General features: G+C 33.5%; 1 protein-coding gene and 1 long non-coding RNA gene across 2 annotated transcripts in view; one reads left to right on the plus strand and one right to left on the minus strand.

Annotated features, from left to right (window-relative positions):
- The window catches only part of PALMD (palmdelphin), a gene marked incomplete in the record, with an annotated part of 89291 nt that overhangs the window by 32151 nt on the left and 43078 nt on the right, over positions 1–14062 (minus strand). The window contains 1 exon segment of the mRNA XM_053694045.1: positions 10219–10349. Coding sequence (XP_053550020.1) covers positions 10219–10349 — 131 coding nt within the window.
- LOC128641416 (uncharacterized) lies at positions 585–10720 on the plus strand. The gene is made up of 3 exons (XR_008399487.1): positions 585–643; positions 9511–9570; positions 10567–10720. It is a non-coding gene; the product is annotated as an uncharacterized LOC128641416 (long non-coding RNA).

A 14062-nucleotide genomic window follows, 5' to 3' on the forward strand; every position in this document is an offset into this window, starting at 1 on the left:
GAAAATATATATTTGTGTCCATTCTCATTGGAAAGCAGAGAAGTTATGTGAGGCACTCGGATTAGGCGGCTGACTGAAAAACACACATGTAAGGGGTGTGCGTACAGAAATCTAGTTGCCTATGTTATTTAGATTTACTCAGTTGAATAATATGAAAAAGTGTAAATTATAAGATTTTATTAATGTAATTATATAGTCTAAAAAATCTATCATAAGATATGCAGTGTATAATATACAAATCCACAATTAAAAAAAAAAAAATACACGCAGAGTAAAAAAAGTTTCTCTTCTTTAAAGACACAAATAGTAAGAACTTCAAACGATACAGCCCAAATGGCAGGTCACAATTCCTGTAGTGACCTCAGAAGTCTCTTGATTACTTTATAAAGGCTATGGCTGAAATGCTTTAAAAAACCTCATAAAGGAACTAGGGCAGAGAGGAGCATAAGGGGATTGCTAACCTTTGGACCAACCAGCGTTGAATTCTCAGCTGCTTTTCAGTTTGCTGAGTTTTCTTTGCTATAAGAACATGTGGGTCATGTTATAGAAAGCTTCACAGAGAAGTGATTATTCCTGTAGCTAATCAAGGACTTGCACAAAAGGCAGAGATTTTAAAAAAACATTTTTGTTACTATGCTGCAAGGTAAGGTACCATTTTGAATAATTGTTTCTGCTTTTTAGCTAAAACATTACACACTTGTACAGAGTATTACTTCCGGTTGAGTTTCACTCCTCACTCAGGAGTTGCAATTTATTATGGTTCCCCAGGACTTTAATCAAGCATTTGGGAGTTAAAGGGACAGTCTAGGCCAAAATAAACTTTCATGATTCAGATAGGGCATGTCATTTTAAACAATTTTACAATTTACTTTTATCACCAATTTTGCTTTGTTCTCTTGGTATTCTTAGTTGAAAGCTTAACCTAGGAGGTTCATATGCTAATTTCTTAGACCTTGAAGGCCACCTCTTTTCAGAATGCATTTTAACAGTTTTTCACCACTAGAGGGTGTTAGTTCACGTATTTCATATAGATAACACTGTGCTCGTGCACGTGAAGTTACCTGGGAGCAGGCACTGATTGGCTAAACTACAAGTCTGTCAAAAGAACTGAAATAAAGGGGCAGTTTGCAGAGGCTTAGATACAAGATAATCACAGAGGTTAAAAGTATATTAACCCTTTAAGGACACAGCTTTCAGTTTGCTCAATTGTTTTATGACGGAAAAATTCCGTCATATGTCCTTAAGAGGTTAATATAACTGTTGGTTATGCAAAACTGGGGAATGGGTAATAAAGGGATTATCTATATTTTAAAACAATAACAATTCTGGTGTAAACTGTCCCTTTAAAAGGGACACTCAAGTCAAAATTAAACTTTCACGATTCAGATAGAGCAGCAATTTTAAACAACTTTCCTTCCATTAACAAAATATTCACAGTATTTATATATTTACATTTTTTAAATCAGCTTCTACTGAGCATGTGAAAGAATTCTCAGAATATACGTATATGCCTTTGTGATTGGCTGATGGTTGTCACATGATACAGGTGGAGTGGAAAGAGACAAATTAAAATTTGTCAGAAAAAAAATCTATTAGTCATTTGAAATTCAGACTGTTCTTTTGCATTGTCTTTTTATTCTGTATTTGTTGATTATGTAAATCTACATTATTTACTGGTCTTTTAATTTAAACTCACATGGCTAGATTACAAGTGGAGCGCTATTACAAGTAGAAAGTAAAACAGGATTGCTCAAGCAAAAACAAAAAATTAGCGTACGCCAGCTTTGCGTGATTCAAGACCTATAAAGTGTAAGGGTAAATAAAAGTTGCACCAAACACATAAATACATTAAAATAAAGTGTTACACTTATATGTACACTCATTTTGATTCTGTGTTATAGAGACCTTGTTGCATTAACGCTGAATATTTAGTGCAGTTTATTAGGCAGTCGGCTGACAGCCTTTCGGAGGTTAATTTATTTGTTTACATTGTTTAATCTGAAATGCGATGAAGAAATAATTCTGAAGGGTAAATGGAATGAGAAATAAAAGGTCACTGCACTAAAACATTATACGCTTCTCAACAGCTTAATAGAGGCAACGTATTGTACATCTTTATTGTTTGTGTATTAGATTTATAAAGTCTTCTGCTTATGTATTAGTATGACCTACAGTATGTGTCAGTACTGATAGTGATGTTAGTTATAGTACATCTTTATTGTATGTGTATTAGATTTATAAAGTCTTCTGCTTATGTATTAGTATGACCTACAGTATGTGTCAGTACTGATAGTGATGTTAGTTATAGTACATCTTTATTGTATGTGTATTAGATTTATAAAGTCTTCTGCTTATGTATTAGTATGACCTACAGTATGAGTCAGTACTGATAGTAATGTTAGTTATAGTACATTTATATTGTATGTGTATTAGATTTATAAAGTCTTCTGCTTATGTATTAGTATGACCTACAGTATGTGTCAGTACTGATAGTGATGTTAGTTATAGTACATTTATATTGTATGTGTATTAGATTTATAAAGTCTTCTGCTTATGTATTAGTATGACCTACAGTATGCGTCAGTACTGATAGTAATGTTAGTTATAGTACATCTTTATTGTTTGTGTATTAGATTTATAAAGTCTTCTGCTTATGTATTAGTATGACCTACAGTATGCGTCAGTACTGATAGTAATGTTAGTTATAGTACATTTATATTGTATGTGTATAAGATTTATAAAGTCTTCTGCTTATGTATTAGTATGACCTACAGTATGTATCAGTACTGATAGTGATGTTAGTTATAGTACATTTATATTGTATGTGTATAAGATTTATAAAGTCTTCTGCTTATGTATTAGTATGACCTACAGTATGTGTCAGTACTGATAGTGATGTTAGTTATAGTACATTTATATTGTTTGTGTATTAGATTTATAAAGTCTTCTGCTTATGTATTAGTATGACCTACAGTATGTGTCAGTACTGATAGTGATGTTAGTTATAGTACATCTTTATTGTTTGTGTATTAGATTTATAAAGTCTTCTGCTTATGTATTAGTATGACCTACAGTATGTGTCAGTACTGATAGTAATGTTAGTTATAGTACATTTATATTGTTTGTGTATTAGATTTATAAAGTCTTCTGCTTATGTATTAGTATGACCTACAGTATGTGTCAGTACTGATAGTGATGTTAGTTATAGTACATCTTTATTGTTTGTGTATTAGATTTATAAAGTCTTCTGCTTATGTATTAGTATGACCTACAGTATGTGTCAGTACTGATAGTGATGTTAGTTATAGTACATTTATATTGTATGTGTATTAGATTTATAAAGTCTCTGTTTATGTATTAGTATGACCTACAGTATGTGTCAGTACTGATAGTGATGTTAGTTATAGTACATCTTTATTGTTTGTGTATTAGATTTATAAAGTCTTCTGCTTATGTATTAGTATGACCTACAGTATGTGTCAGTACTGATAGTAATGTTAGTTATAGTACATTTATATTGTATGTGTATTAGATTTATAAAGTCTCTGTTTATGTATTAGTATGACCTACAGTATGTGTCAGTACTGATAGTGATGTTAGTTATAGTACATCTTTATTGTTTGTGTATTAGATTTATAAAGTCTTCTGCTTATGTATTAGTATGACCTACAGTATGCGTCAGTACTGATAGTAATGTTAGTTATAGTACATTTATATTGTATGTGTATTAGATTTATAAAGTCTCTGTTTATGTATTAGTATGACCTACAGTATGTGTCAGTACTGATAGTAATGTTAGTTATAGTACATTTTTATTGTTTGTGTATTAGATTTATAAAGTCTTCTGCTTATGTATTAGTATGACCTACAGTATGTGTCAGTACTGATAGTAATGTTAGTTATAGTACATTTATATTGTATGTGTATAAGATTTATAAAGTCTTCTGCTTATGTATTAGTATGACCTACAGTATGCGTCAGTACTGATAGTAATGTTAGTTATAGTACATTTATATTGTATGTGTATTAGATTTATAAAGTCTTCTGCTTATGTATTAGTATGACCTACAGTATGTGTCAGTACTGATAGTGATGTTAGTTATAGTACATTTATATTGTATGTGTATTAGATTTATAAAGTATTCTGCTTATGTATTAGTATGACTTACAGTATGTGTCCGTACTGATAGTGATGTTAGTTATAGTACATCTTTATTGTTTGTGTATTAGATTTATAAAGTCTTCTGCTTATGTATTAGTATGACCTACAGTATGTGTCAGTACTGATAGTAATGTTAGTTATAGTACATTTATATTGTTTGTGTATTAGATTTATAAAGTCTTCTGCTTATGTATTAGTATGACCTACAGTATGTGTCAGTACTGATAGTAATGTTAGTTATAGTACATTTACTGTATATTGTATGTGTATTAGATTTATAAAGTCTTCTGCTTATGTATTAGTATGACCTACAGTATGTGTCAGTACTGATAGTGATGTTAGTTATAGTACATCTTTATTGTTTGTGTATTAGATTTATAAAGTCTTCTGCTTATGTATTAGTATGACCTAAAGTATGTGTCAGTACTGATAGTGATGTTAGTTATAGTACATTTATATTGTATGTGTATTAGATTTATAAAGTCTTCTGCTTATGTATTAGTATGACCTACAGTATGTGTCAGTACGGATAGTGATGTTAGTTATAGTACATTTATATTGTATGTGTATTAGATGTATAAAGTCTTCTGCTTATGTATTAGTATGACCTACAGTATGTGTCAGTACTGATAGTAATGTTAGTTATAGTACATTTACTGTATATTGTATGTGTATTAGATTTATAAAGTCTTCTGCTTATGTATTAGTATGACCTACAGTATGTGTCAGTACTGATAGTGATGTTAGTTATAGTACATCTTTATTGTTTGTGTATTAGATTTATAAAGTCTTCTGCTTATGTATTAGTATGACCTAAAGTATGTGTCAGTACTGATAGTGATGTTAGTTATAGTACATTTATATTGTATGTGTATTAGATTTATAAAGTCTTCTGCTTATGTATTAGTATGACCTACAGTATGCGTCAGTACTGATAGTAATGTTAGTTATAGTACATTTATATTGTATGTGTATTAGATTTATAAAGTCTCTGTTTATGTATTAGTATGACCTACAGTATGTGTCAGTACTGATAGTGATGTTAGTTATAGTACATTTATATTGTTTGTGTATTAGATTTATAAAGTCTTCTGCTTATGTATTATTATGACCTACAGTATGTGTCAGTACTGATAGTGATGTTAGTTATAGTACATCTTTATTGTTTGTGTATTAGATTTATAAAGTCTTCTGCTTATGTATTATTATGACCTACAGTATGTGTCAGTACTGATAGTAATGTTAGTTATAGTACATTTACTGTATATTGTATGTGTATTAGATTTATAAAGTCTTCTGCTTATGTATTAGTATGACCTACAGTATGTGTCAGTACTGATAGTGATGTTAGTTATAGTACATTTATATTGTATGTGTATTAGATTTATAAAGTCTTCTGCTTATGTATTAGTATGACCTACAGCATGTGTCAGTACCGATAGTGATGTTAGTTATAGTACATTTATATTGTATGTGTATTAGATGTATAAAGTCTTCTGCTTATGTATTAGTATGACCTACAGTATGTGTCAGTACTGATAGTGATGTTAGTTATAGTACATTTATATTGTTTGTGTATTAGATGTATAAAGTCTTCTGCTTATGTATTAGTATGACCTACAGTATGTGTCAGTACTGATAGTAATGTTAGTTATAGTACATTTACTGTATATTGTATGTGTATTAGATTTATAAAGTCTTCTGCTTATGTATTAGTATGACCTACAGTATGTGTCAGTACTGATAGTGATGTTAGTTATAGTACATTTATATTGTATGTGTATTAGATTTATAAAGTCTTCTGCTTATGTATTAGTATGACCTACAGTATGTGTCAGTACTGATAGTAATGTTAGTTATAGTACATCTTTATTGTTTGTGTATTAGATTTATAAAGTCTTCTTTATTTCTATATCACTTATATTAAAACTTTTATTATGTAACATCTCAGGAAATAAACCTATTTTTCAGACAAAGCTTTGGAAAAATGAAACTATTTATTCAAGTAGCCCCTCCCCTATTGAAGTCTAACCAGTTTACAGTTTAAGCTGTGCAGTGCACACAGTAGTGGGTGAGCTCTCTGTTACAAACATTGACAGGGTAGTGCATTACAATCTTATACAAATTCCCTAAGCTTTTCCATGTAAATATTGTGTGACAGATACTGGTTATAACCATCAATAATAAAACCATAATAAACAGTAGCTGACCTAATTATTAAGCAATGGTAACAATATATATTGCTTTCTATAATGATTTTGAGGATAGATAAATGGTTAGATGATAGATGGATGAATGGAGATAGATTTACAGACATTTGTTATAGGAGCAGCATTGTACTATTGTGAGTTAGCTGAACATCAGGCAAGCCAACAACAAGAGGCATACTTTTGTAGTCACCAGCTAGCTCCCAGTAGTGCATTTCTGCTCCTGAGCCTACCTTGGTATGCATTTTTTAACAAAGCATACAAATAGAACAAAGCAAATTAGATAGCAGAAGTAAATTGCAAAGTTTCTTAAAATAACATGACCTGTGTGAATCATGACTTTACTGTACCTTTAAGCATTCTTTAGAATGTACCAAGCAAGAATAAATTACATTGTCCCAAAGGCATTAGCTTTCTTTAGTACACAAAACCTTCCACCATGTGCTGTGGCCTAATCTGGAAGGCACTTTGTAATCAGTAGACTGGACACAGGCTTAGAGTCTTCTTAGTTCATAATGAGCAATTAAGGAATTATCCTAAGTAATTACTTCTATTTATAGCTTAAAGGACCAGTCAACACATTAGATTTGCATAATCAACAAATGCAAGATAACAAGACAACACAATAGCACTTAGTCTGAACTTCAAATGAGTAGTAGATTTTTCACAAATCACAAATCACAATGCATATACGTATAGTCTGTGAATTCTTGCACATGCTCAGTAGGATCTGGTGACTCAAAAATTGTAAATATAAAAGACTGGGCACATTTTTTTTAATGGAAGTAAATTGGAAAGTTGTTTAAAATGACATGCTGTATCTGAATCATGAAAATTTAATTTAACCTGAGTGTCCCTTTAAATCTATCCAAACAATACAACATATAAGTGTAACTGTCTGTGAAAGAGCAGTGTATAAAGAAATGTAATACCAAACCAATAATAGTGTTTATACTAAACCAGTATTAATGTATTATACAGACCAAGTATTGGAAACAAAAAATGTTAAAGAGGCCTTAAAGGGACACTGAACCCAAATTTTTTCTTTTGTGATTCAGATAGAGCATGACATTTTAAGCAACATTCTAATTTACTACTATTATCAAATTTTCTTCATTCTCTTGGCATCTTTATTTGAAATGCAAGAATGTAAGTTTAGATGCCGGCCCATTTTTGGTGAACAACCTGGGTTGTCCTTGCTGATTGGTGGATAAATTCATTCACCAATAAAAAAGTGCTGTCCAGAGTGCTGAGAAAAAAAAAAGCTTAGATGCCTTCTTTTTCAAATAAAGATAGCAAGAGAATGAAGAAAAATTATAATAGGAGTAAATTAGAAAGTTGCTTGAAATTGCATGCTCTATCTGAATCACAAAAGAAAAAAATTGGGTTCAGTGTCCCTTTAATGAGAAGTCTAATTCAATCTTTATTGGGAATTCCAACCAGGATCAACTTCAAAGACTACAAGAAACAGATACATCCATAGCGTGATTCTGCTTTCAATATAATTCAGCACCCTTTTACTTTGCAGAGTTTCAACTCACGTAGTGCAGAGCTCTCATTATCTCTGGTTATAGTGCTCTATTTAAAAAACCTCAGGAAAAACTGGATACCAGGTATATAAATATACACAGGTATATAAATCACTTAGGGAATTATTGCAAGCACAAACAGCTAGTGAACACCTGCAATGTGTTAAAGTCTCTATTGTAAAACACCTTTAATCCACACTGTATCCAAGATGCTCACCAGATATGTTCAGCTAGCTCCCAGTAGGGTTTTGCTGCCCTGAAGCTACATTTAAAGGGACAGTATACTGAAAAATAGTTTTTCACTTAATGTGTTTACAATTGCTTTTTTTACCAACTGCAGAGAAAAAAAATGTATGAAAAATAGCTTTTTATGTTTTTTGTGTATATTAAAGCTCTGATTTTGTGTTTTGAAGCCACAGCCTAATAAAATAGCTTGAGCTTGTAGGTATAATCAGATCTCATTACTGTATCACATTGTGCACATATACCTGCTTCTTTATCTTATATCTGTCCATAAATCAATCACCAGTACTTGGAGAGAACAATGGAAAATCAACATTGTATTACCTTATCTCTGCTATATCCCACTGGAAGTGTAATTTATTCTGCTGGCTGTGTTTACAAAGCTTATCTATAGCTGGGACCTGCGGCCACAAACTTTCAGAATAGGTGGGGATACCACATGCTAAATCAACTATTTCAAATGCCAATATAAGGGTAAAGGAGCTACTTGTAAACAATTTAATACACTCCAGCAGGTAAAGTGGATCATTGGGAACAAATTAAAGGGGAGAACATTTTTGAGTAAACTGTCCCTTTAACTCTGTTGTAATCTCCCAACACATAGTCATATGCAAGCAACAGAGAAATGATGTTCTAGCACATTTGGAAAAAAAAATCTGCACTTTATTGTCCCTTTAGGTAAAATATAATATAGAATAGCTGGGATACTGCATGAGGAGGTGTGACTGAGGTAGGGGGCAATAACAGGTTTTATTTCAGTATGGGAACATGTCAAAGTACTATAAATAATTTACTGGAATTCAATTTAGTGATAAACGTTCTGTCACAGCTAAGCAGGAATACCCAGGGTCTGTAGCACATTACTGTATTTTTCTGCGTTGTTTCAACTTGATGCAGTCTATGACTTAATCACTGATCTTATATGATCTGTAATGCTACTGATATTGTTATATGGGAAGCTATGTATGAAGCTATTATAACTTGAGTCCCGAGGTACAAAGTTCATACTGTTTTTTCCATAGGGAATTTGAGTTACAGCTTAAAGGGACATTGTACACTAGATTTTTCTTTGCATAAATATTTTGTAGATAATCCATTTAAATAGCCCATACAGTTTTGTTTTTAATTTATAGTTTTGCTTATTTTTAACCTCTTAAGGACATATGACGGAATTTTTCTGTCATAAAACAATTGAGCAAACTGAAAGCTGTGTCCTTAAAGGGTTAAATAACATTGTGCTGATTTTCAGACTCCTAACCAAGCCCCAAAGTTTTAGAAGTATACTGTAGTCTACCTATTTCAGCTTATTCCTGCTTGTGTAAAGAGTCTTTTCATATGAGGGGGGGGGTCTGTTCTTTCTGCTTTCCAGCTCCTTTCACTGAGTGTCCCAGTCTAACCTCATCAACAGTGCTAAACTGGGAGCTTCTAAGTAAGTTTTTAAAATAATTTATACTGGATTTTTAGATCAGTAACTGTGCATATTGTTCTTTATAGTAGTGTCTATTACATGCAGTTATATGTACATTGGGGAATACTGTCCCTTCAAACGGACCTGCAAACAATAGATTTACATGAATGCATTATTTTCATTATGCAGTGTACAGGGTAATGATGTTTTACATTTATTGTGGTATGTTGCAGTTTTGAGAAAATATTTATAGTTCTCTGATTATTCTGTTTTTGTTTTCTCACCCTGTCTCTCTCATATTCTTACTTTATTTAAATGTAGCCACACAACACAGCCAATCAGATGCTGTACTGCATATACTTTATGCACACTAGAATGCATGATACTCGCTTCTATGAGACTGATTAGGCTCTGCTCATACAAAATTGCAGCATTCACGGCTGAGCCAATGACAAGAGAAGAGGCTTAGCTATGTAGCCATCAATCACCAAATAGTTGCCAGTAGTACATTGACGTTTCTGAGTCTACCTAGATATGCTTTTCAACAATGGATACCAAAAGAACAAAGGAAATGTGATAATATAAGTAACATGGAAAGCTGTTTAAAACTGCAAGTGCGATCTAAATTCACTCTGTATCTGTTTGACGTTGGGGGTTTATAGAGTGTACCTGGTGACATTGATGTCCAAATGTTTTATTTGTTCCTGGTCAAGCTGGTTTTGTTTCACCATGTCCTCTTGCTCCTCTGGCGTCAGTGCACTTAATCCATCCAATAGCCATTTTTCCCTTAGAGCTTTTTTCTAAAGAGAAAAAAAAAAAATTACAAAATAATTTTATACATCTGGCTGTCTATCACATATCATCCAGCTGCAACGCTGCTCCATATTGCACAATACTTATACTTTATAATTGCTGAGGTTGTGCTTTGTAAGTGCTATTTGTAAGACAGTTTTATGTGTCTTATTAAACAATATCACACAAATGGCTACTCTCTTTTTTCTTTCTGTGTTGTTCAAGTGAATACAACTTCCAGTACTGCTGAGTATTTCTACTATACTCCACGACATGGATTAAAATGACCCGCAGCCACCAATCAGAAGCTAGCTCTCAGTAGTGCATTGCTGTTCCTGAGCCAACCTAGGTATGCTTTTCAACAAAGGATACTAAGAGAATGAAGCAAACTGATGACCGAAATCAACTAGAAAGTTGTTAAAAATGGTATAATCTGAATAATGAAAGTGTAATTTTGACTTTACTGCCCCTTTAAAAATAAATATATTGCAAATGTACTGATTATATTTTATGTTACAATTTCCAGGTTTTAAACATTAATTATGTAATAATTCATATCATTCATATTGCATGATTCCAGGGCCTACTCTATAACTTGACCAGTTGGACAAAGGGACCCAGGCATGATACATAGGGAGATCATATTCTGGCTAATAGTGTTTTAAGAGCAATTACTCCTATAAGAGTTACATCAGTTTGGTATCAGCATGCTCTCATGTGAAAATGAATGTGCTGACTTTGAGGCTGCTATGTTTGGCTTTAGAATGGAGAGAATGGCGAGTTGGAGGTGTGTTTCATTCTTATATTTAGGCCGCACCATTTCTTGAGCCAGCTCTGCATGACAGCAAAGATTTTACTACTTCAGACACTTGTTCTACTGTGAATCTGGTCACTTCCTTTTGAGAAGAACCTGAGTGTTTGTCTGGAAAGAAGATTGGATCAACAGAAGCGTTGGTTCCAGTTACCAATTTATGAGAGTCAGGAAATAATTTGGGCGGAGTCAAAGTGTGCATTGTTGCTGTCATGGGTGTTCCTTGGGCGGAGCTGGTTAGTCTGTGGAGTTACTGGGAGGTTAGGTGTGGCTAGGTGTTCCAGGAGCATGTCAAGGCAGGAAGAAACAATAGTAGAGATGGGCAGCTTTGTCCCTCCTCCTCAGATCCCCATAAAAGTCCATCAGATGTATTCTAAGCCCTTCTATTCCATTAGAAAAAACTTCTATTTAAATTAGTATAACCTTTCTGTATCTACATCTGCATGTAACCTTCTGAGGCTTCTATCATGTGGACAGGAGATACATTTAAGGTTTTATAACAGCTTTTTTTGGCCATGAACCTCCAGAGACTTTGTTTCAAGAGATATCCACAACTCCCCAATTTGGAAACCTCAAGCAAAAGTAATAAACTGTAGCAGAAAGGAATCAGCATTCACTCACACTAAGTCTACCTCACCAGTAGCGGTGAGCCTGATTGAGGCTATGTCTCCTTCAATTCTACTACTTCTAATATGTATGTTTGGGAACCCAGCCATTCTGAAAAGAGTAAAGCATGCATTGTCCTAATTGGGAATATTGCACAATATGAGGCAGGGATATATCTTTAACAAACTCATAATGGGTCTTCTACTACAAACTTTCACACCTTAAAGGGACACTGAACCTAAATTTTTTATTTTGTGATTCAGATAGAGCAGCAATTTTAAGCAACTTTCTAATTTACTCCTATTATCAATTTTTCTTCGTTCTCTTGCTATCTTTATTTGAAAAAGAATGCATCTAAGCTTTTTTGGGGGTTTAGAACTCTGGACAGCACTTTTTTATTGGTTGATGAATTTATCCAGCAATCAGCAAGAACAACCCAGGTTGTTCAACAAAAATGGGCCGGCATCTAAACTTACATTCTTGCATTTCAAATAAAGATACCAAGAGAATGAAGAAAATTTGATAATAGGAGTAAATTAGAAAGTTGTTTAAAATGTCATGCTCTATCTGAATCACGAAAGAAAAATTTTGGGTTCAGTGTCCCTTTAAGATAGAGAATGAATTTGCAGAATAACTTTGCCCAAGACCAATGGACAAGGAGCTGACTGTGTTGTCAGTAAATGTATTGAATCTTAGGATGACTGGTCTGGTTCTTTGACACAGGTCTATGAATGTTTTTCACGATGACAGGGTCATACTTTGGTTTGAAGGCTTTCGCTGATTCAGGAAGTCAGACAAATTCTACAGTGGACTCTAATGTTCTGGAACGATTTTCCTTCCACATTCAGGGACACAATCTCAGTCATCAAGAAGTCATTCTGGGCATCTTACATTGAAGATGTTCTTCCTGTTGACTATCACCTCAGATACACATGTGGCTGATTCTTTTTGATTTTTTTTGTCAAAACAAAGCAGTTCTCCCGGGAATGCCTGAATTTATTGATAATGGCGTTTCAAGCCTCTCAGGATATGTCATCCATTAATGGTAATAGGAATTGGGAGTTTTGTTTACCAGACAGTGGGCGACCAGCTTTAAAGGGACAGTCTACCATAGAATTGTTATTGTTTTTAAAGATAGATAATCCCTTTATTACACATTCCCCAGTTTTGCATAACCAACACAGTTATATTAATGTACTTTTTACCTCTGTGATTACCTTGTATCTAGGAACCTTCTTCCAGCCCCCTGATCACATGACTGTGACTGTTTATTATCTATTGTCTTGCATTTAGCATTGTTTTGTGCTAGATCTTAAATAACCCCCTGTGCCTGAACACAGTGTTATCTATATGGCCTACATGTACTTTCTGTCTCTTTGTGTTGAAAAGAGATTTAAAAAGCATGTGATAAGAGGCAGCCCTCAAAGGCTTAGAAATTAGCATATGAGCCTACTTATGTTTAGTTTAAACTAAAAATACAAAGAGAAAAAAGCTAATTTTATTATAAAAGTAAATTGGAAAGTTGATTAAAATTAAAAGTCCTATCTGAATAATGAAAGTTTAATTTATACTAGACTGTCCCTTTAAATGACATAAAAGAGCATAAATCAAATGATCTCATGTGACTATTTTAATGCTGCACTATTGCTCATGTATATCTTTGCTAGGGTTTAACACATAAAGTCAGCCCTAGAGCAGCAATATACTACTGGGAGGTAGCTGAAGACATCTGTTGAGCCAATAACAAGAGACATATGTGTGTAGCCACTAATCTCTAGCTAGCTCTCAGAAGTGCATTGCTGGTCCTGAGCCTGCCTAGGTATGCTTTTCAAGAAAGGACACAAAAAGTACATTTGCTAACAGAAGTAAATTTCAAAGTCTCTTAAAATTGTGTGCCATATCTGAACCATGAAATTTTTACTTTGGCTTCCTTGTCCCTTTAAGACCCAGTGGCACACAAGTGCATTTGCTGTTAGCTGCAAAACAATAATAAAACAAATATGATGGCCGAGATTTAGTAAGGGCCGGATGAACAAGGTTCACTGCCATGAACCTGTCTGACCGACATCGCAGCCAGCGGGCAGCAATACACTACCAACATATATAATTGCACAAGCCACTGCTTAGACAATGCCGCCCCATGCGATTGGCCACGCACGACCAGGGGCTGTCAATCACAATGGTCGGACTTTTTAAATCAGAGGCAGTGTATAAGTTAAGAACCAACGGTCATATAACCACTTCTTCTTAAAGGGACACTGAACCCGAATTTTTTCTTTTGTGATTCAGATAGAGCATGCAATT

Source organism: Bombina bombina, chromosome 10 (assembly GCF_027579735.1).
Source record: "Bombina bombina isolate aBomBom1 chromosome 10, aBomBom1.pri, whole genome shotgun sequence".
Classification (NCBI taxonomy): Eukaryota; Metazoa; Chordata; class Amphibia; order Anura; family Bombinatoridae; genus Bombina; species Bombina bombina.